Source organism: Mobula birostris, chromosome 2 (genome assembly GCF_030028105.1).
Source record: "Mobula birostris isolate sMobBir1 chromosome 2, sMobBir1.hap1, whole genome shotgun sequence".
NCBI classification, from domain to species: Eukaryota; Metazoa; Chordata; class Chondrichthyes; order Myliobatiformes; family Myliobatidae; genus Mobula; species Mobula birostris.
The window spans coordinates 78,639,418-78,662,760 of record NC_092371.1 but is presented as its reverse complement, the minus strand read 5'-3'; the positions used below and the strand labels follow the sequence as shown (position 1 = coordinate 78,662,760).

At 43.4% G+C, this 23,343-nt stretch overlaps 1 protein-coding gene across 4 annotated transcripts in view; it reads left to right on the top strand.

Moving 5' to 3' along the window:
* Positions 1–15,921, top strand: part of gss (glutathione synthetase) — a 112,737-nt gene extending 96,816 nt beyond the window's left edge. For 2 of the 4 annotated variants that reach the window (XM_072243765.1, XM_072243756.1), the window contains 2 exons: positions 3,136–3,325; positions 13,295–15,921. In XM_072243765.1, coding sequence (XP_072099866.1) covers positions 3,136–3,325; positions 13,295–13,418 — 314 coding nt within the window. In that variant the 3' untranslated portion in view covers positions 13,419–15,921. Of the gene's footprint in view, positions 1–1,407; positions 3,081–3,135; positions 3,326–13,294 lie in introns of those variants that run through there. The other 2 variants (XM_072243775.1, XM_072243785.1) reach the window with 2 other exon arrangements.
* Positions 15,922–23,343: the final 7,422 nt, after the last annotated feature.

The following is a 23,343-nucleotide window of genomic DNA, read 5'->3' as shown; positions in this document are numbered from 1 at the left end:
CACCCAGCCTCCTCCTGTGGGCCAGGCAGCCTGTGCTATATGGATAGAATTTCAAAACTGGTTACTGTTTGTACTTAATGGGCCTTTTGAAGACTGGTTAGTTCTTGTTTGTATTCATATCTGACTCCCCTATTTGGTAATCCCTAAAGGATGCCCCATGTCTGTCAATTCCCAAATAGCCTCGATGGGGTAAATTGAAAGAAGCTGTTCCCTTAACTGAATCTTTCAATCAGAAACCACATAGCATAATTCTATTACAGTAACCCAGATTCAGTTCGCCTTTGTCTCTAGAGAGTTGTATGTTCCACTCGAGGAAGTCTTGTCACTTGTAATATACTCTGACTCTAAGTATGTACTTCAATGGAGCCATTTGTCAGACACAAAATATTGAAGTAAACAATGTCATTGTGGATATTGAAATTGTGCTGATTTATTCCGGGTACTCCAGTTTCAAGATTCAAAGTACACTTAATATTAAAGAATGTATAAATTATACAACCTTGAGATTTGTCTGCTTACAGGCAGCGCACAGAGAAAGAGGGGGAGAAAAACACAAATCATACAAACAATGGAAGTGAGCAACAACATTCTGAACCAAATCGAGTCCTTGGATCCAAATCCTCAGAGCAGCCCAGAGTAGGCCCAAAACCTCAGTCTCCGTTCATCATATTAGTGGGGCAAATCGCCACAAAGCTCTCAGATACGAAGCACAGGAGCCGGGGACAGAATCGCAGCCTCAGCTTCGTGGGGAGAGGTGTGAACATTGCGGGAGAGCGAGTGAAATCGGCCCGACTCACTCCTCCAGTCCCAACATCTTGCCTTTCCAGTCTACCTGGGCCGAATTTTAAATTGTCCAAACAGTGGATTGTGCCTCACAGTAGGAACTGGGCTCCGCCACAGTGAATCGCTCTGGACCTTGACCTCAACGCCCTGTGATTTGCTTTGGGCTTCAATTCCCCCCCCCCCACATTCCAAAGATATACAGGTTACCAGGCTAAACCAGGTACCCAGGTCACATGGGTGTAATTAAATGGCACAGGCAAGTTGGGCTGGAAGGGCCTGTTACTGTGCTATATCTCTAAATTTTTTTCTAATGAAGAGATAAAATGAGCTGTGTGTAGTTACGGACTGGAATTTTCTGCCTGTGAAGGTGATTGAAGCAGTCAGGGCCTTCAAAAGGGAATTGAGAGTTAATTTCTGAACTCATGAACACTACCTCACTACTTTTTATTTCCTGTTTTTTGCAGTACTTATTTAATTCAACTATTTTATACAATGTAATTCACAGTTTTCTTTTTCTCTATATTATCATATATTGCATTGTACTGCTGCCACAAATTTAACAAATTTCACAACATATGCCAGGATATTAAACCTGATTCTAATGGTTCTGCTTCCTTGTTTAAGGTGGCGCTACTGAACGCGTGTGATTGACTGGTGGTTCGAAAGCAAAGAAATTTGATGAAAAATGTTACTGATAACACTTTTTTAAAAAAAGTAATTTGTGGTAAACTAACATCTCAAACAATGAAGTGAAAGCAAAGCAAATTCATGGGGCGTGCCCTGCTGGTGTGCTGCAAAATCGACATACTTCGGAGTTCGAGCCATGCTGGTTGGAGTGGACAATTCGGAGGGGAGAAGACGAGACAGAGGAGTTTCGACACCCGTCCAACTAACCCGATGTGAGGGTGGATCACTTAAAGCGCCGATCTGATTTGGAGAGGTCGGGAACAGCTTCTTCAGCAGCATAATCTAGGCCCGAAGCGAATCACTGGCCAGTGTGTTCTGGGCCTGGAGCAATTCACCACAGTGGGACCGGGATCTTAATGCGAGGCACATTCCGCTGTTTGGACAATTTAAGCACCCGCCCAGATAGACTGGAAAAGCAGGGTGTTGAGAGTCGGGCAAGGCTGGACCATTTGTAGAGGACAAGAGCGGTCCTTCGGCGACAAAATGTAGCCCGAAGTGATTTACTGCGGTGGATCCTGGATTCGATTGCAAGCTGCAAGCTGCGAGCTGCTGTTTGGACAATTTAAACACTGGCCCAAATAGACTGGGACTCCTCCACGACATGAAGGCTATGAAACTGCCCCCGCCTGCTGTGCTTCATGTCTGCGAACTTTGCAGCGATTTGCCCCACTAACATGATGAACTGAATATCGAGGCTTTGGGCCTACTCCAGGCAGCTCTAGTGATTCGGATCTAAGGGCTCAATTTGGTTTGGAATGCTGTTGTTGCTGCTTGCTTCTATTGTTTGCATGATTTGTTTTGTGTTTTTTCCCCCATCTTTCTCTGTGTGCAGAGGAATTTGGGGGTTGGTCTTTATTTGTTTTTTTAATTGGGTTCTTTAGGGTTTCTTGCTTTGCAGCTACCTGTAAGCAAACAAGGTTGCAGAATTTATGTATTCTTTGATAATAAATGTATGTTGAAAATAAATGTACTTTGAATCTTAAATCTTAATGCTGAGGCTTTATAAGGCATTGGGCAGACTGCACTGGGAGTATTGTGAGCAGGTTTGGGCCCCCTATTTAGGAAAAGATATGCTGGCATTGGAGAGGGTCTAGAGAAGGTTCACAAGAATGACCCAAGGAATGAAAAGAGTGTTTGATGGCTCTGGGCCAATACTTGCTGGAGTTTAGAAGAATGAGGGGAATTTCACTGAAACCTATCAAATATTGAAAGGCCTCGATAGATCAGATGTGGAGACAATGTTTCCTATAGTTGGGGAGTCTAGGACCAGAGGGCACAGCCTCTAAATACAATGATATCCCTTTACAACAGAGCTGAGAAGGAATTTCTTTAGCGAGACGGTGGTAAATCTGTGGAATTCAGTGCCACAGTGCCACAAGTCATTGGGTATATTTAAAGTGGATGTTGATAGGCTCTTCATTAGTAGGGATGTCAATGGAGAAAGGGGACAAAGCAGGAAAATGGGGTTGAGAAGGATAATAAATCAGCCATGAAGGACTGCTGGAGCAGATTTGATGGGCCAAGTGTCCTGATTCTGCTCTTGTGTCTTATGGTCTTTCTGGGGTTGTAGGGTGGTGGTTAATGGAACAGGGTTAATTAACACACCAAAGGGCCACACAAGTGATACTGTGATTGTGTAATTCTCGCTATTCCTGTTGGTGTCAGGTAACAACATTTTCAGTGAAGAGCTGAAGCAGGTTCTGTTGAGTATTAAAGACGGATCAAAGCGATCAACCTATATCCTGATGGACCGGATCAGACCACAGGCAGTGAAGAATTACCTGCTGCGGTCTGGCGCGGCTGTGAAACTGAAGGAGTGTATAGTTGAATTGGGAATGTTCGGTGTCTACATCAGGTAAGGAGGTGCCCCTAACACTTTGATCCATTCTCACCTCATTGCCCCACTGCTAAATCTATTGATTTAGCGTATGGGAGCCTGTAGGACAAGTGTCATTCCAAGTGCTTACCGTCTGTGTTAATCGTGGCTCAACCAGAATTACTCATCGAACCCAAGGCCTAAGATTTCTTTTAGGAAACGGCTGTTAGGCACACAGCTTGAGACCTCAATCGTGGAGATAGCCACCTGTGACAGAGAGTGCTTGGTAAACACACTCCTTCCACATGTACATTTACCCACAGAAACATTGTCTTGTCATTCTGCTATCATTGCACTGAGTATACACTCTTCATTATCTTCCCCCAATATATTCTCGTCATGGATCGATGTGCTCAGGTTGGCTTTATTGTGCCTTTCCTGCCATACATGGTGGAATATTCCATTTCTTTAGTAACGGGGATGTATAAATGTGTGAATCAGAATCAGGTATATTATCACCGGCATGTGCCGTTAAATTTGTTAACCTAGCAGCAGCAGTTCAATGCAACACAAAATACAAAAGAAGAAGAAAAAATAGTAATGAAAAGTAGTTCAATTACAGTGTATGTATAGTCATAGTCATACTTAATTAATCACAGGGGAAATTGGTTTTTGTTACAGTTGCTCCATAAATAATAACTAGTAATAGAACCATAAATAGTTAAATAGTAATATGTAAATTATGCCAGTAAATTATGAAATAAGTCCAGGACCAGCCTGTTGGCTCAGGATGTCTGACCCTCCAAGGGAGGAGTTGTAAATTTTGATGGCCACAGGCAGGAATGACTTCCTATGACGCTCAGTGCTGAATGTACTCCTGTGCCCACCCAGTACATTATGTAGTGGATGGGAGACATTGACCAAGATGGCATGCAACTTAGACAGCATCCTCTTTTCAGACACCACCGTGAGAGAGTCCAGTTCCATCCCCACAACATCACTGGCCTTACGAATGAGTTTGTTGATTCTGTTGGTGTCTGCCACCCTCAGCCTGCTGCCCCAGCACACAACAGCAAACATGGTAGCACTGGCCGCCACAGACTCGTAGAACATCTTCAGCATCGTCCGGCAGATGTTAAAGGACCTCAGTCTCCTCAGGAAATAGAGACAGCTCTGGCCCTTCTTGTAGACAGCCTCAGTGTTCTTTGACCAGTCCAGTTTATTGTCAATTCGTATCCCCAGGTATTGGTAATCCTCCACCATGTCCACACTGACCCCCTGGATGGAAACAGGGGTCACCGGTACCTTAGATCTCCTCAGGTCTACCACCAGCTCCTTAGTCTCTTTCACATCAAGCTGCAGGTAATTCTGCTCACACCATGTGACAAAGTTTCCTACCATAGCCCTGTACTCAGCCTCATCTCCCTTGCTGATGCATCCAACTATGGCAGAGTCATCCGAAAACTTCTGAAGATGACAAGACTCTGTGCAGTAGTTGAGGTCCGAAGTGTAAATGGTGAAGAGAAAGGGAGACAAGCCAGTCTCCTGTGGAGCCCCAGTGCTGCTGATCACTCTGTCGGACACACAGTGTTGCAAGCACACGTACTGTGGTCTGCCAGTCAGGTAATCAAGAATCCATGATACCAGGGAAGCATCCACTTGCACCGCTGTCAGCTTCTCCCCCAGCAGAGCAGGACAGATGTTGTTGAACGCACTGGAGAAGTCAAAAAACATGACCCTCACAGTGCTCGCTGGCTTGTCCGGGTGGGTGTAGACACGGTTCAGCAGGAAGACGATGTCATCCTCAACTCCTAGTCGGGGCTGGTAGGCGAACTGGAGAGGATCTAAGTGTGGCCTGACCATAGGCCGGAGCAGCTCCAGAACAAGTCTGTCCGGGGTCTTCATGATGTGGGAGGTCAATGCCACCGGTCTGTAGTCATTGAGGCTGCTGGGGCGCGGCGTCTTCGGCACAGGGACAAGGCAGGACGTCTTCCACAATACAGGAACCCTCCGGAGCCTCGGGCTCGGGTTGAATACATGGCGAAGTACTCCACATAGCTGAGGGGCACAGGCTTTGAGCACCCTAGTACTGACACCATCCGGTCCTGCAGCCTTGCTTGGGTTGAGACGTTTCAGCTGTCTTCTCACCTGTAGAGCTGTGAAGCCCACTGTGGTGGTTTCGTGTGGGGAAGTGGTATGTCCCTCTGTATTGCCCTCAGCTCCTCCCTATTTCCATCTCTAAACACTCTCTTTTTAGCGTTCAGGATGTCCTTAATGTCCTTTGTCACCCATGGCTTGTTATTTGCATAACAAAGGACAGTTCTTGTCGGAACATTGCAGTCCACACAGAAGTTGATGTAATCAGTGATGCACTCTGTGAGCCCATCAATATCCTCTCCATGTGGCTCACAGAGTGCCTGCCAGTCTGTCACCTCAAAACAACCCTGGAGCACCTCATAAGCCTCCACCGGCCATTTCCTCACTGTCCTCGAGGTTGCAGGTTTACTCTTCACCAGAGGCACATAGCAGGGTTTTAGATGCACCAGGTTGGGATCTGACCTTCCCAGTGGGGGGAGGGGAGAGGAGCTGTATGCATCCTTAACGTTAGCGTACATCAAATTCAGAGTCCTCTCCCCTCTGGTTGTACAGCTCACATACTGCGTGAAGTTGGGCAGTGTTCTAGCCATGGTAGCATGGTTGAAGTCACCTGAGATGGTAATGAGGGCACTTGGGTGCTGGGTTTGTAGTCTGGCTATGACGGTGTAAATGATGTTACACGCCGACGTCGGGTTGGCAGAGGGAGGGATGTACACAACAACCACAATTGCATGCGAGATTTCCCTTGGCAAGTAATATGGCCGGAGTCCAACAGCAAAAAGTTCAATATCCAGGCTACAGACCCGTTCCTTGATCGTAATATGCCCAGGATTGCACCATCTGGTATTTACCGGAACCACCAGCCCCCCTCCTTTACGCTTACCGCTCTCAGTGCAATTCCGGTCAGCTCGAACGGTCTGGAAGCCCTCTATGGAAACGCTTTGATCGGGTATGTCCTCGTGCAGCCACGTTTCAGTAAAACACATGACACTGCTCTCTCGAAATGTTCTCTGACTCCTGACAAGCACAGTCAGTTCGTCCATTTTATTCCCCAGCAATCTCACATTTCCCATGATAAGAGAGGGGAGACAGGGCTTATAACTTCTCTTCTCCAAAAGCCTCTGTTGTCTCGACCCGGTCCTCTTCCCTCGCCTTTGTATATTGAATAGATTAAAAATTGTGCAAAAAAACAGAAATAGTATATATTTTAAAAAGTGAGGTAGTGTTCACGGGTTCAATGCCCATTTAGGAATCGGATGGCAGAGGGGAAGAAGCTGTTCCTGAATCGCTGAGTGTGTGCCTTCAGGATTCTGTACCTCCTTCCTGATGGTAACAGTGTGAAAAGGGTATGCCTTGGGTGCTGGAGGTCCTTAATATTGGATGCTGTCTTTCTGAGACACTGCTCCTTGAATATGTCCTGGGTACTTCGTAGGCTAGTACCCAAAATGGAGCCGACTAAATTTACAACCCTCTGCAGCTACTTTCGGTCCTGTGCAGTAACCCCCCACCACCATACCAGACAGTGATGCAGCCTGTCAGAATCTTCTCCATGGTACATCTATAGAAGTTTTTGACTGTATTTGGTTACATATCAAATCTCTTCAGACTCCTAATGAAGTATAGTTACTGTCTTGCCTTCCTTATAACTGCATCGATATGTTGGGACCAGGTTGGGTCCTCCGAGATCTTGACACCCAGGAACTTGAAACTGCTCACTCTCTCCACTTCTGATCCCTCTATGAGGAATGGTATGTGTTTCTTCACCTTACCCTTCCTGAAGGCTCTTTCATCTTACTGACATTAAGTGCAAGGTTGTTGCTGTGACACCACTCCTCTAGTTGGCATATCTCGCTCTTGTACGTCTTCTCGTCGCCATCTGAGATTCTACCAACAATGGTTGTATCATCAGCAAATTTATAGATGGTATTTGAGCTATGCCTAGCCACACAGTCATATAGAGAGAGTAGAGCAGTAGCAAGTCGAGGATCCAATTGCAGAGGAAGATACAAAGGCTCTGTACCTTCTCAGTCAGGATTGGGGGAATTATGATATTAAATGCTGAGCTATAGTCGATGAATTGCATCCTGACATAGGTATTTGTGTTGTCCAGGTGGTCAAAAAAGCCATTGAGATTGCATCTGCCATTGACCTGTTGTGGCGATAGGCAAATTGCAATGGGTCCTTGTCCTTACTGAGGCAGGAGTGCAGTCTAGTCATGACCAATCTCTCAAAGCATTTCATCACAGTAGATGTGAGTGCTATCAGGCGATAGTCATTAAGGCAGTTCATGTTATTCTTCTTAGGCACTGGTATAATTGTTGCATTTTTGAAGCAACTGGGAATTTCTGCTCATAGCATTGAGAGGTTGAAAATATCCTTGGATACTCCTGCCAGTTGGTTGGCACAGGTTTTCAGAGCCTTATCGGGTACTCCATCAGGACCTTCTGCCTTGCGAGGGTTCACCCTCTTTGAAGACAGTCTAACATCAGCCTCTGAGGCGGAGATCACAGGGTTATCAAGTGCAGCAGGGATCTTCACAGCTGAAGTTGTATTCTCCCTTTCAAAGTGGGGACGTTGAGTTCATCTCGTAGTGAAGCATCACTGCCATTCATGCTATTGGGTTTCGCTTTGTAGGAAGTAATGTCTTCAATCCCTGCCACATGTCGCCCTCAACCTTGATCAAAATTGTCTCTTCACCCTTGAAATAGCCCTCCGCAAATCATACCTGGTTTTCTAGTACAGACCTGAGTTGCCAGACTTGAATGCCACAGATCTAGCCTTCAGCAGATGACATACCTCCTGGTTCATCCATGTTTTTGGTTTGGGAATGTACAGTAAGTCTTTGTAGGCACACGCTCATCCACTCAGTTTTTAATGAAGTCATTTTTTAATGTTGTTTGTAAACAGTATTTAAGGTAGACACTTCTGTTTATAATAAAATGTGATTGTAACTACATTGTGGGGTGCATCATATTATGATTCTTATGTTAACTTTACCGTATTGGTAATTAAAGTTGGTACATCCTGGGTACCAGGGCTCATCACTGTCGGTAAGAGAGAGAGATCAAAGCTGCCAGGAGTTCACACTGGACAAAGTATGCAGCTATTATTGTAATTTCTGGTAGATATCTTTTTATAAGCATTGGCAGTTTCCTTTTCACTATTCTTGCTAATTTTTTTAAGGTTGTTTTTGGACACACCTAATAAATACCCCACACTACAGTGCTGAGCGATTCCAGCCTTTGGACAAACACACCTATCGAATGTCACCATGCCGTTTCGTGACGCAGCAAGACGGTTTTTCTACAGGCTGCTCCTGCATACTTTTCACTTCTTTGCCCTTGTTAGCCGTTCGGACACACAGTGACTATCTGTTTTACCATTCCACAGCGAGGGAGATCCTTGTACACTTTCTATCTCTGCTGGGTTGAGCTCTGCCTCAAAAAAAGTCAAATGCTATGGAAACAGCAAAAAAAAAGCTGCCCAATGCACCATAAAGTGCAAGATGGTTACAACAATAACAACTCATATTTTTAATATTATGCCTTCTTTCTGCACATTGGTTGTTTGTATTTAGAAGCATAGAAAACCTACAGCACAATACAGGCCCTTTAGCCCACAATGTTGTGCCAAACATATACTTATTTTAGAAATTACCGCAGGTTACCCATAGCCCTCTTTTTCTATGATCCATGTACCTATCCAAGAGCCTCTTAAAAGACCCTATTATATCCGCCTCCACCACAGCCGCTAGCAGCCCATTCCACACACTCACAACTCTTTGTGTAAAATAAATAAATAAATAGATTTACCCCTGTCATTCCCTCTGTACCTACTTCCAAGCACCTTAAAGCTGTGCCCTCTTGTGTTTCAGCCCTGGGGGAAAAAGCCTCTGACTATCCACACGATCAACGCCCCTTATCATCTTATACACCTCTATCAGGTTACCTCTCATCCTCTGTCGCTTCAAGGAGAAAAGGATGTGTTCGCTCAACTTATTCTCATAAGGCATGCTCCCCAATCCAGGCAACATCCTTGTAAATCTCCTCTGTGCCCTTTCTATGGTTTCCACATCCTTCCTGTAGTGAGGTGATCAGAACTGAGCACAGTACTACAAGTGGGGTCTGACCAGGATCCTATATAGCTGTAACATTACCTCTTGGCTCTTGAACTCTATCCTCCATTTATGAAGGCCAATACACCGTATGCCTTCTTAACCACACAGTCAACCTGCTTAACAGCTTTGAGTGTCCTATGGACTCGGAGCCCAAGATCCCTTTAATCCTCCACACTGCGAAGAGTCTTACCATTAATACTTTATTCTGCCATCATATTTGACCTACCAAAATGAACCACCTCACACTTATCTGGATTGAATTCCATCTGCCACTTCTCAGCCCACTTTTGCATCCTATCTGTAACCTCTGACAGCCCTCCCCACTATCCACAACACCCCCAACCATTGTGTCATCAGCAAATTTACTAACCCATCCCTCCACTTCTTCATCCAGATCATTTATAAAAATCACGAAAGGGGGTCCCAGAACAGATCCCTGAGGCATACCACAGGTCACTGACCTCCATTCCAGAATATATGACCCATCATAAATTCTATTTTTCCTTTACTTTCCCGTAAATACCTGGAAGAAAATGGATCTCAAGGTAGTATATGGTGACATGTACAAACTTCAATAATAAACAGACTTTTTTGAATTTGAGGTTACTGCAGGCATCAAAACTTGCTGCAGTTTTCTGTTACTTTTCACACACAGTACTCATATTGAATGAATATTAAGAATCCGGAATCTTTCTGTAGTCAGTTATGGGACTTGGGCATTGCTGGCACAATCAGTGTTTGTGATAAATCATTCTGCCTTTGAGAAGCCTGAAGAGCCCGGTCTTCAACAACTTCTTCCCCACTCCCATCAGGTTCTTGAAATGACCCGAAAAACCTTAACACTATCTCAGACAATATTTCTTATTTTATTGTTCAAGTTATGTATAATTTGTTAATTTGAGTTGCTTATAGAATATAGAACAGTACAGCACAGTACAGGCCCTATGGCCCACAATGTTGTGCCAGCCTTTTAACCTACTCTAAGATCAATCTAACTCTTCCCTCCTACATAGTCCTCCATTTTTCTATTATCCATATGCCTATCTAAGAGTCTCTTAAATGTCCTTAATGTATCTGCACCTACCACCACCCCTGGCAGTGTGTTCAACACACCCACCACTCTCTATGTGAAAATAAATAAATAAATCACCTCTTTCACTTTCCTCCAATCACCTTAAAATTATATTCTCTCATATTAGTCATTTCCACCCTGTGAAAAAGTCTGGCTATCCACTTAATTTGTGCCTCTCGTCATCTTGTTCACCTCCATCAAGTCACCTCTCATCCTCCTTCGTTCGCTCCATAAGGAAAAACACTAGCTTGCTCAACTGAACCTCAGAAAATGTGCTCTCTAATCCAGGTAGCACCCTGTACTCCTCTATACTCTCTAAAGCTTCTACACTCTTCCTATAATGAGGCGACCAAAACTAAACACAATAGTCCAAGTATGGTCTATCCACGGTTTTATAGAGCTGCAACATTACCTCATGGCTTTTGGTTTTCAATCCCCTGACTAATGAAGACTACCTCATCAGATCCTTTGTTGCCGTGTCTAAGTTTGTCTTGTCGCTACTGTACTACGTTGCCAATGCCAATGCAAAAGAGCTAATTTTCATGGCATTTATTGTGTGTGTGTGTCTGTGTCTGTGCTCATGACAGGGATTCCCAACCTTTCTTATGCCATGAATCCCCACCATTAACCAAAGGATCTGTGGACCCCAGGTTCGGAACCTCTGACCCTATGACAATGAACCTAAGAAAGGGTCTATTTTACCATCTTGAACTGCTGCAGTGTATAGGAGGTACAGTTCACACAGTGCTGTTCAAAGTACATGTATGTCACCATATACTACCAATGTGCAAAAGGCAAACCGTACAAATACAAAAAATAAATAATATTCACACAAAATGCTGAAGGAACTCAGCAAGCCAGGCAGCATCTATGGAAGAGAGTAAACAGTCAATTTTTTTTTTCAGGACGAGACCCAAAATAATAATATTTTAATAATATTAAATAAATAGGTAATAAATATCAAAAACATAAGTTGTAGAGTCCTTAAAAGTGGGTCCATAGGTTGTAGAATTAGTTCAGTGAGTGAAAATATCCATGCTGGTTCAAAAACCTGATGGTTGAGGGGTAATAACTGTTCCTAAACATGGTGGTATGGGAACTAAGGCTTCTGTCCTTCTGCCTAATGGTAGTAGCGAGAAGAGAGCTTGGCCTGGATGGTGGGGGTCCTTGATGATGGATGCTGCTTTCTTGTGGCAACATTCCTTGCAGATGTTCTCAGTGCTGGTGAGTTTGATTGGCTGGGCTGTATCCACTACTTTTTATAAGTTTTCTGTTTGTGGCTGTGATGCAACCGGTCAGGATGCATCATGAGCACAAGAAAATCTGCAGATGCTGGAAATCCAAAGCAACACACACAAAATGCTGGAGAAACTCAGCAGGTTAGGCAGCAACTATGAAAAAGAGTAAACAGTCAATGTTTTGGGCTGAGACCCTTCATCAGGATGTTATCTCGTCGTCTAAAGAAATTAGAAACGTCTGCATTTAGTACACAATGTCCTTCAGGGAAAGATATTAGCGATAATTATCCTTAACTGCTTCCTCAGTTCAAGGGGAGGAGAGGGATGAATGATAAATATTGGCTTTGCCAGAGAGACCCACATGATATGAACAAATAAACAAAAAGATTAGAAATTTGCTGTACAGGAATCACAATTTTTTTTTCTTGCTCTCTTTGAAGATGGAAATGATATGAAGAAGATGGCTAGAATGAAGCAAGCCAGCAGGTCTGGCATCTATGGAAAGAGAAACTGTTTAAGGCAGAGGTTGATAGATTCTTGATTGGTCAGGGCATGAAGGGATACGGGGAGAAGGCAGGAGATTTGGGACTGAGAGGAAAATTGGATCAGCCTTGATGAAATGGAGCAGGCTCAATGGGTCAAATGGCCTAATTCTGCTCCTATATTTTATGGTCATATTAAGGACCCACAATCACACCATCCAGAACATGCCCTCTTTTCATTACTGCCTTCAGATGCTTGAAGATGCAGACTCAACATTTTAAAAACAGCTTCTTTCCCCTCTGCCATCAGATTTCTGATGTTCTATTAACTCATGAATACTACTTCAATATTTCTTTTTTGCATTTTCATGTTTTATTGTAACTTCAGTAATTTTCATGCCGTACACAGTACTGCTACCTCAAAAACAACACATTTCATGATAAACATTCAGACCACCTTATTAGTCTGCAAATAACTAATCAGCCAATTATGTGGCAGCAACTCAGTGCATATAAGCATGTAGATATGGTCAAAAGGTTCAGTTATTGTTCAGACCAAACATCAGAATGGGGAAGAAATGTGATCTAGGTGACTTTGATCGTGGAGTGACTGTTGATGCTAGACAGGGTGGTTTGAGTGTCAGAGGAGAATGACCAGACTGGTTCAAGATAACAGGAAGGTGACAGTAACTCAAATGACCATGCATTACCACAGTGATGTGCAGAAGAGCATCTCTAATGCAAAACATGCCAAAACTTGAAGTGGATGGGCTAGAGCAGCAGAAGATCATAAATGTACACTCAGTGGCCATTTCATTAGGTTTTGAAGGTACTTCATAAAGTGGCTATTGAGTGTATGTCAGTCATAATAAGCATGATTCTGATGAGTTAGTGTTTCAAAGACCAGACTGGGTGACTTGGGGAAAGAGTGCGAAATGGCATCTTGTGAATTCTTGAGCTCTTGTGCTTATTTACATTAAATCTTCTTTTTCTCTCTTGTAGGAATTGTAATAAGATGGTTATGAATGTATGCCCCGGGTACTTGCTTCGCACAAAGAGCACAGAGTTTGCGGATGGAGGGGTGGCTGCGGGAGTGGCAGTTCTCGACACGCCGTACTTCATCTGAACCACAGGTGTCCTGAAGTGTGTGTGCGGACTGCTGTGGAAATTCAGCAAGGACTTTTCCACCCTCCCTGCTAGGTGGAAGGAGGGCAGAGGTGATGATGGCCCTTCAACTAATAATTTACTGAAGGATTCAGAATCTTAATTTTAAATAAAATGGACCAATCAAATCGATACAATTCAGAACAGCTGGGCAGCACAGTAGCGTAATGATTAGCCTAATACCTTTACAGTGCCAGCAAGCCGTGTTCAATTCCCGCCACTGTCTGGAAGCAGTTTATATGTTCTCCCTGGGATCATGTGGGCTTCTCCCAGTTTTCTTCCTCATTCTAAAGAGGTACAGGTTAGTGGGTTAATTACTCATACGGGTGTAATTAGACAGTGTGCGCTCATAGGGCCTGTTACCGTACTGTAACTCTAAAACATTGAAGTAAAGAGTAAGATGTCTTTGGTTTTTAACGGGGTTGACAGTGTCCGAAAAAATGAAATGTTACTCAGGCAGCATTGATAATTGCTAGTTATTATCCCCAGGTATGTCACTGGGATTTCCACAGTTTGCAACACACACACAATGCTGGAGGAACTCAGCAGGTCAGGCAGCATCAAGATTAACAAGGTGGAGAGAGAGGGATGATGGCATGAACATTGATTTCTCTAACTTCAGGTAATTTTTCCCCTCCCACTTCTCTTTTTTTCCATTCCCCATTCTGGTTCCTCTCTCACCCCTTCTGTTTTCCTCATCTGCCCATGACTTCCCTCTGGTTCCCCTCTTCCTTCCCTTTCTCCCATAGTCCAGTGCCCTCTCGTATCAGATTCCTTTTTCTTTAACCTTTCACCTCTCAGCTGATACTCCTTCACCCCCCCCCCCCGCCCCCCCCACACACACATAGACATTTTCTTATTCTGGCTTCTTCCCCCTTTCCAGTCCTGATGAAGGTCTCAGCCCAAAACATTGACTATTTCAATTCCATAGATGCTGCCTGACCTGCTGAGTTCCTGCAGCATTTTGTGTGTGTGCTGATTTACCATTGCCTTTTCCTTCTAACGCCTTCTGCTATTCCTGCAAGGAAATAGCAGCTTTTAATTTGCAATTTGTTGATAATATTGTGTGTGGCCAATGGCACTGATCCCTGTGTGTGCTCTATAACATAGCCTACCCTCAGATTAGTTTTGTTTTTCAATAAGTTTATCTTCCCTGCCTAACCTAACCAAATATTTTGACCATATCCATAACCTGGTTACCAATCTCAAAGGGATCATTCAGAATGCTGGAGGAACACAGGTCAGGCAGCATATGTGGAGAGTGCGAGTTCTTGCCCCGAAATACTAACTCGTTATTCTTCTCTATAGATGCTGTCTGACCTGCTGAGTTCCTCCAGTATTTTGTGTGTTTTACTCTGGATTTTCAGCATCTATTGATTCTCTGGTGTTGAAGGAGTTCATTTATTTTTTTGTGTAAAACATGATTTTAAAATGAATCGCATTGAAGTGTATTATTAGATAAGCAGGACTTAGCAACTATGTATGTAGACTTACAGAACACGAGCCTTTTAAATTTAAAGCAATTGACCCTTTCAGAATTGTACATCTAACTAATTGATGTGGGTTACTACATGGATCTTAATACCATGATGTGCTTCACTTAGCTATTATACGTACCGAATGTACTGGAGTGCACAAAGGGTTGAAGCTGCATCTGAAGGTCTGGAGCTTAGTGAAAGGGCAATGCAGGTCTATGAAAAGGAAAGTAACTTGTACAAAAGACTACCTAATGTTCACCTGCCAACTTGGTAACCAGTTACTTCAATGTTGGTTAATTCTATTTGCTTTCTGTGCTCCAAGCCACCTCACTTATTTTAAGAAATGGTAGTGAAGCAGTTAGCATCTTTGTCCCACAGCTCCAGTCTCATTCTTGGCATCTTAAATGCTTTTTGGCAGTTGACTTTTAAACAACCCTTCCTATTTCAGACCAAACTCCTGAAGATATTGAAATGTAACTATGGGGATCTCCAGTAACAAAAACAGACCATTCTGCCCAACTAATTGAGCTTAAATCTTAACTATTATTTTCCTTCAAAATTGTTTCTAGATTTTTAACACTTATTTTTCTTGTTATTGTTAATGTTATTGGCAGCCTGAGATTTTGTTCTGCTGGCACAAGCAGCCTGATAAGATATTGCATTGAAACTGACTCTAATCTCCTATGGCAGACGTCTTCCTGAAAAGCAGATCAATTGTGGCTCTTCAATGCTAGATTAGCCAGCACACTGGCTGATTTAGGGGCTGCTTTTCTAGTCTGAACTATAAAGGAAACTTAGTTGATCTTTTCAGTATACATAGAATTGAAATGGTTTAATTTTTTTGGAGTGTGGGTCTCAAATTTACCTAAATTTACTGTACTGTGATCTGATTACCTGGATTCTCTGTAATAGACTAATGTCCTGTGTACAAGTGTACTTGTGTTCTGACCACCATTATGATTCATCTAAATTTATTATTTAACAACATGTGTTGCTCTCCTTGGTTATTGTTTCATCTACTTATCACTACTGCGGTAAAGAATTTGCTTCTGAATCCCTTGATTAGGAATAATTCATTGCAAAATGAACTGGAAAGAAATCCATAACATAATTATTGAATTACTTGTGAAATGATGTAACCAGATTGAATTTAATAGTCATTTTTGTAGAAACAGGCTATTCAGCCCATCTAGTCCATGCCAAACCATTTAACCTGCACACGGACCATACCCTCCATACCCCTACCATCTACTTACCTGTGCAAACCTCTCTTAAATGTTGAAAACGAGCTGGTATGCACCACTTGCACTGGCAGCTCGTTCCACACTCTCATGACCCTCTGAATAAAGAAGTTTCCCTTCATGTTCCCCTTAAAATGTTTACCTTTCACCCTTAACCTATGACTCCAGTTTTAGTCCCACTGAACCTCAGTGGAAAAAGCCTGTTTACGTTTACCTTACTTATGCCCCATACACGCGTGCACACTTTTTTAAACACACGCAGAGGCATGCGCACTCACACCAACACAGAATACGATCAAAGTGTGATGCAAGGGTATTCACCCACTTCCACATTCCTTCAGAGTGAATGTATTTCTGAGATGATGTGACTAAGTTTCGGAGAGCATTTTAATCTCACCTCAGAGCTAATGATGGCAGCCTGACCTTGCCTCAGAGTTGGCCTACAGCGGTGTTCTGGATTTGCAGCATTGCCTGTGAAAAGCTGGAAAAGGAAAGCTATTCAACGACTTTCAGCCTTGCAGAGGAGATCAGTGTTGCATCAGATGATCTGAGTGAAAGGACTCCTATCTGTGACCGTGCATTGTCCACACTGCTGAAAGCTGTCCAGTGGGCCACCGAACACTTTGCAATGCCTTCAACAACAATTCAGTGGTTTCCAGATAGCATCCAATAAATTGTAGGTATCTATTTCCTATGGAACCAAACTTCTGAATCACAATCAGTTTTTTATCACTGATATACTACATGTTGTTAAATTTTGTGGCAATATGTAAGAAGATATACATATTTAACAATTAAATAAGTAGTGCAGAAAGAGTGAAGTAGCGTTCATGGGTTTATTCAGGAATCTGATGGTGGAGGGTAAGAAACAATTCCTGAAACTGAATGCGTGTCTTCAACCTCCTGTGCCTCCTACCTGCTGGAAGCAATGAGAAGAGAGCATGCCCTGGGCAGTGAGGTTCCTTAATGATGGATGCTGCCTTTTTGAGGCATTGTCTCCTGAAGATGTCCTCGATGGTAGGGAGGCTTGAGCCCATGATGGAGCTGGCTGAGTTTACAATCTTCTGCATCTTTTTCCGATCTGTTCTTTGGCACCTCCATACCAGAGGGTGATGCACCCAGCTGGAAATCTCTCCACGGTACATCTGCAGAAATTTGAATGTCTTTGATGATGTACCAAATCTCCTTAAACTCTTAGTGAAATATGACTATTAGCATGCCCTCTTTGTAATTGCATCAATATATTGGGCCCAGACTAGATCCTATGAGATGTTCACAGCCAGAAACTCAAAACTGCTCACCCTTTCCAAACTCATGGAAGGATTTAATGTCTGCTGCAGAGTAGAAGATTGGTCTGTGTGGCACCAAAGGTGGTTGAAATATCATCTACTTAAGAGTTATAAATTTAAGTTGTCCTACTGAAGGTAGTACTGCACTGTCAGGGCCGCTGCCTTCTAGGTGTAGCCTTCAGCTCAAACATTGCTTTTTTGTAGAAATTCATGTTCCCATTAATTAGATGGAGCTTGAACGGCAGCCAATCAGAGGTGAAAAGTAAAGATGTCATCACCCAGTTCCAGGAAAGAGCTTTAAAAATCAGTGCTTCATAGCCGGGTTTTTTTCAGAGCTTGAACAGCAGCCAGTTGGTGTTTGAGATTTATTGGTAAAGTAAAATAATAATAAGATGGGAGCAAGCAGAATGGCCATCGTTGAAGCAGGACAGTTTTAGAGTGGGGAAACTTTTGGCTTTGTCTCTATAGGCGTAGGTATATTAAGTTTCTGGTAAGCATTTTGTCACTCTTTCTTCATCTGTCAGTGTATAGTTAGAGCAGTAAGAATGGCTCCAAGGGCTGTGTTTTGTTCTTTGTGTGAGATGTGAGAATTCTGGAAGACCTACTGCCTCCCTGATAACAATATCTGCACTAGGTGCTTCGAGCTGCAGCTCCTCAGAAAGTGTTAAGGAGCTGGAGCTGCCACTCGATGACCTTCAGATAAGGGAAAATGAGGAGATGATGGATAAGAGCTGCAGAGAGATAGTCACCCCTATGTTGCAGAAGGCAGGTGAATCGGTGATTGTCAGGAGAGGGAAGGGAAATAGGTAGCCAGTACAGAGTACCCCTGTGCCAGTTTCCCTCAATAACAAGTACACAGTTTTGGGTACCATACTGTTGAGGGTAAAGACCTACTGGGGATGGGGGGGGCAGGGGGGGAGGTGGTGCCATAGCAACAAAGCTCTGTCGCTATGGCTCAGAAGGCAAGGGGGCAGAGGAGGAATGCAGTGATGATAGGAGATTCCATGGTTCGAAAAGTAGACAGGTGAGTCTGTGGATGTGATAGAGAGACCCAGCTGGTATGTTGCCCCCCAGGGATGTCTTAGATCATATCCACATTATTTTAAAGGTTGGGGGTGTGGGGATGAACAGCCAGATGTCATGGTACATATTGGTACCAATGACATGGGAAGGAAAAGAGCGGAGGTCCTAAAGAAAGAATTTAGAGAGCCAGGTAGAAAGCTGAAAAGCACAACCATCAGGCTAACAATCTCTGGATTGCTGCCAATAAGGGTAACAATAAGATGACTTAGTAGATGAATGTGTAGCTGAGGAACTAGTGCAGGGAGCAGGGTTTTGGATTTATGGATCATTGGGATCTCTTCTGGGGAAGGTATGACCTGTACAAAAGAACCAAGCTACACTTGAATCCAAGGGGACCAATATCCTTGTGGGCAGGATTGCTGGAGTTGTTGGGGAGGGTTTAAACTAATTTGGCAGGGGAATAGGAACCAGAGTGATAGGGCTGAAGTTAAGGATATTGGTTTACTAGCAGAGTACAAGGTACGAAGTAAAATTTATCATCAGAGTATCTATATGTCACCACATTCAACCCGGAGATTCTTTTTCCTGCGGGCATACTTAGCAAACCTATAGAACAATAACTGTAACCAGGATCAATGAACAACAAACTGTGCAAATACAAATATAAACAAATAGCAATTAATAACCAGTATGAAACAACATGGAATGAAAGAGCATGAAATAACAAAATAAAGAGTATTTAAAGTGAATACCAGAAAAAGAATGTGTAGTTATCCCCTTTTGTTCAAGAGCCTGATGGTTGAGGGGTAGTAACTATTCTTGAACCTGGTGGTGTGAGTCCTAAGGCACCTCTACCTTCTACCTGATGGCAGCAGTGAGAAAAGAGCATGCCTGGGAGGTGAGGATCTCTGATGATGGATGCTGCTTTTTGGCAGCAATGTTTCACGTAGGTGTGCTGAATGGTTGAGAGGTAATGTGTAGTGAGACTGTCAGGAAGGACAGGTGGGTGCCAGGACAAGATTGTAGAAAGTGGGATAGATTGCAGTGTAACAAGTGGACAAAATTGAAAAGGGCAACAAGTATAGGACTGAAAGGATTATATTTGAATGCACACAGTACACAAAATAAAGTTGATGAAATTGTAAAGCAATTAGAGATTGGCAGGTATGATATTGTGGGTATCATGGAGCCATGGTTGAAAGACAGTTGTAGCTGGGAGCTTAATATCCAAGGATACATAATTTATTGAAATAATAGGCAGGTAGGCAGAGGAGGAGGAGTGGTTCTGTTGATTAACAAAAAATGAAATCAAATCCTTAGAAAGAGATGATGTAGGATTGCAAGATGTAGAATCCTTGTGGGTAGAGTTAAGAAACTTCAAGGGTAAGAAGACCCTGATGGGAGTTACATACAGGCCTCAGAAAAATAGCCAGGATATTGTCTACAAATTACAGTGGGAGATAGAAAACACATGTTAAAAAGGCAATGTTACATTTGACATGGGGAATTTCAATATGCAGATTGACTGGGAAAATCAAGTTGATGCTGGATTCCAAAGAGAAAATTTGTGGAATGCCTCTGAGATGGCTTTTTGGAGCTGCTTGTGCTTGAGCTCACTAGGGGATCAGCAATTCTGGATAGGCTATTGTGTAGATCTGATTAGGGAGCTTAAGATAGGGAACCCTCAGGTAACGATGGTCAGGATATGATAGAATTCACCCTGCAATTTGAGAGGGAGAATCTAAAGTCAGATGTATCAGTATTACAGTGGAGTAAAGGAAATTACAGAGGCACGAGAGAGGAGCTGGCCAATGGTGATAGGAAGTGGAGACTAGCTGGGCTGAGAGCAGAACAGCAACGGCTGGAGTTTCTGGGAGCAATTTGGAAGGCGCAGGATAGATGCATCCCAAAGAAGAGGAAGTATTCTAAAGGCAGGATAATGCAACTGGCTGTGAAGCCAATGTAAAAGCAAAAGAGAGGACATATGATAGAGCAAATAATATTAGAAACGATACCAAAAGTTTTTGTTCCAGATATAGAAGAGTAAAAGGGAGGCGAGAGTAGATATTGGACAAGGAAATGGGAGATGAACATCTTGCATCAGTCTTCACTATGGAAAAGACTGGTGGTATTCCAAAAGTTCAAGAGTTTCAAGGGGTAGAAGTGAGAGCAGTTGCTATCACTAGGGAGATAGTGCTTGGCAAACTGAAAGGTCTGAAGGTAGATGAGTCACCTGGAACTGATGGACTACACCCCAAGGTTTCAAAAGAGGTAGTTGAAGAGATTCTGGAAGCATTAATAATGATCTTTCAATAATCAAGAGTCTGGCATGGTTCCAGAGGACTGGATAATTGCAAATGTCATTCTACTCTTCAAAAAGGGAGGGAGGCAGAAGAAAGGAAGTTATAGGCCAGTTAACTTGAGCTCAGTGGTTGGGAGTTTATAGTTAAGAATGTGGTTTTGGGGTATTTAGAGGTACATGACAAAATGGGGCAAAGTCAGCATGGTTTCCTTGAGGGAAATTCTTGCCTGACAAATCTGTTGGAATTTTCAAAAGAAATAACAGGCAGGATCAACAAAGGAGAATCAGTGGATGTTATGTACTTGGATTTTCAGAAGGCCTTTGACAAGGTGCTGCTCATGAAGCTGCTAAACAAGATAAGAGTCCATGGTATTACAACAAAGATACTAATACAGATAGAGCATTGGCTGATTGGCAGGAGGCAAAGAGTGGGAATAAAGGGAGCCTTTCCTGATTGGCTGCCAGTGACTAGTGGTGTTCCACAGGGTTTGATGTCAGTTTTTACCTTGTATGTCAACGATTTGAATGATGGAGTTGATGTCTTTGTGGATAGGTTTGCAGATGATACAAAGGGAGGTGGAGGGGCAGGTAGTGTTGAGGAAGCAGAAAAGTTACGGAAGGATTTACACAGATTAGGAGAATGGGCAAAAGGTGTCACTTTGGCAGAAGGAATAAAAGCATAGACTGTTTTCTAATTGAAGAGAAAATTCAAAAAACTGAGGTGCAAAGGGACTTGGGGGTCCACATGGAGGATTCCCTAAAGGTTAATTTCCAGGTTGAATTGCCAGGAAGGCAAATGCAATGTTACATTCATTTCAAGAGGATTAGAATACAAAAGCAAGGATATAATGTTGAGGCTGTATAAGGTGGTCATGAGGCCTCACTCGGAGTATTGTGAGCAGCTTTGGGCCCCTTATTTGAAAAAGGATGTGCTGACGTTGAAGAGGGTTCATAGAAGGTTGAGAAGAATGATTCTGGGAATAAAAGTGTTGTCACATGAGCTGCGATTGAAGGCTCTGGGCCTGTATTCATTGGGTTTTTTGCAGAATGAGGGTGTATCTCATTGAAACCTGATGAATGTTGAAAGGCCTGGTTAGAGTGAAAATGGAGAGGATGTCCCCTATAGTGAGTGAGTCTAGGACCAGAGGACACAGCCTCAGAATAGAGGGGCATCCATTTAGAATTGAGATGAGGAAGGATTTCTTTAACCAGAGGGTGGTAAATTTGTGGAATTTGTTGCCACAGGCAGCTTTGGAAACTAGGTCACTGGGTGCATTGAAGGTGGAGGTTTGATAGATTCTTGATTGGTCAGGGCATGAAATGTTATGGGGAGAAGGCAGAACAATGGGGTTGAGAGGGAAATTCAGCCATAATGAAGTGGCAGAGCAAACTCAATGGGCTTAATTCTGCTCCGCATGTGGCCAAGTGGTTAAGGCATTGGACTAGCGACCTGAAGATTGTGAGTTCGAGCCCCAGCCAAGGCAACGTGTTGTGTCCTTGAGCAAGGCATTTAATTACACATTGCTTTGCAATGACACTGGTGCCAAGCTGTATGGGTCCTAATGCCCTTCCCTTGGACAACATTGGTGTCGTGGAGAGGAGAGACTTGCAGTATGGGCAACTGCTGGTCTTCCATACAACCTTGCCCAGGCCTGCGCCCTGGAGAGTGAAGACTTTCCAGGCGCAAATCCATGGTCTTGCAAGACTAATGGATGCCTTAATAATAATAATAATAATGTTTTATTGGTCTTGTGGTCCAATTTTGCCCTATCGTCAGCCTATCCTTGCTAGTACTCTCGCTATACAATGCCTGTTTAAATCAAGAGCCCTATTCTCAGCTCTATCACTCTGGTTCCTGTGCACTTGCCAAATTAGTTTAAACCTTCCCAAACAGCTCCAGCAAACCTGTCCACAAATATACTGGTCCCCCTCAGGTTCAAGTATAACCCGTCCCTTTTGTACAGGTACCAAAGACCCCATCATGGCAGTTCCCTCTAGTAGGTCATCCCCCTCAACAGCATCCAAAACTGTATTTTTACTATTGGGAAGAACGGCCACAGGGGTACTCTGCACTAGCTGCCTAATTCCCTTCCTTCTCCTGGTAGTCACCCAGTTGCCTGCCTCCTGCAACCTAGGAGTGATGACCTCCCTGAAGCTCCTCTCACTTCCTCAGTCTCCTGTATGAGCCAAATGTCATCGAGCTGCAGCTCCAGTTCCTTAACACATTCTCTGAGGAGCTGCAGCTCGGTGTAACTGGTGCAGATGTGGTTATCTGGCAAACAGTAGGTCTCCTGGAATTCCTACATCTTACACAAAGAACATAACACTGCCCCTGGAGCCATTCTCTAACTATGCCCTAACAAATGGGGAATGAAGACTACATTAAAATCTAATTATCAAATGGTACGATGTATAAATGAGTCCTGATGAAGCAGCCTGGCTGAATCGTTGACTCTTTATTGCCTTCCATGGATGCAACCTCACCTGCTGAGTTCCTCCAGCTTTTTGTGTGCATTACTCTGGAGTTCCAACATCTGCAGAATCTTGTGTTAGA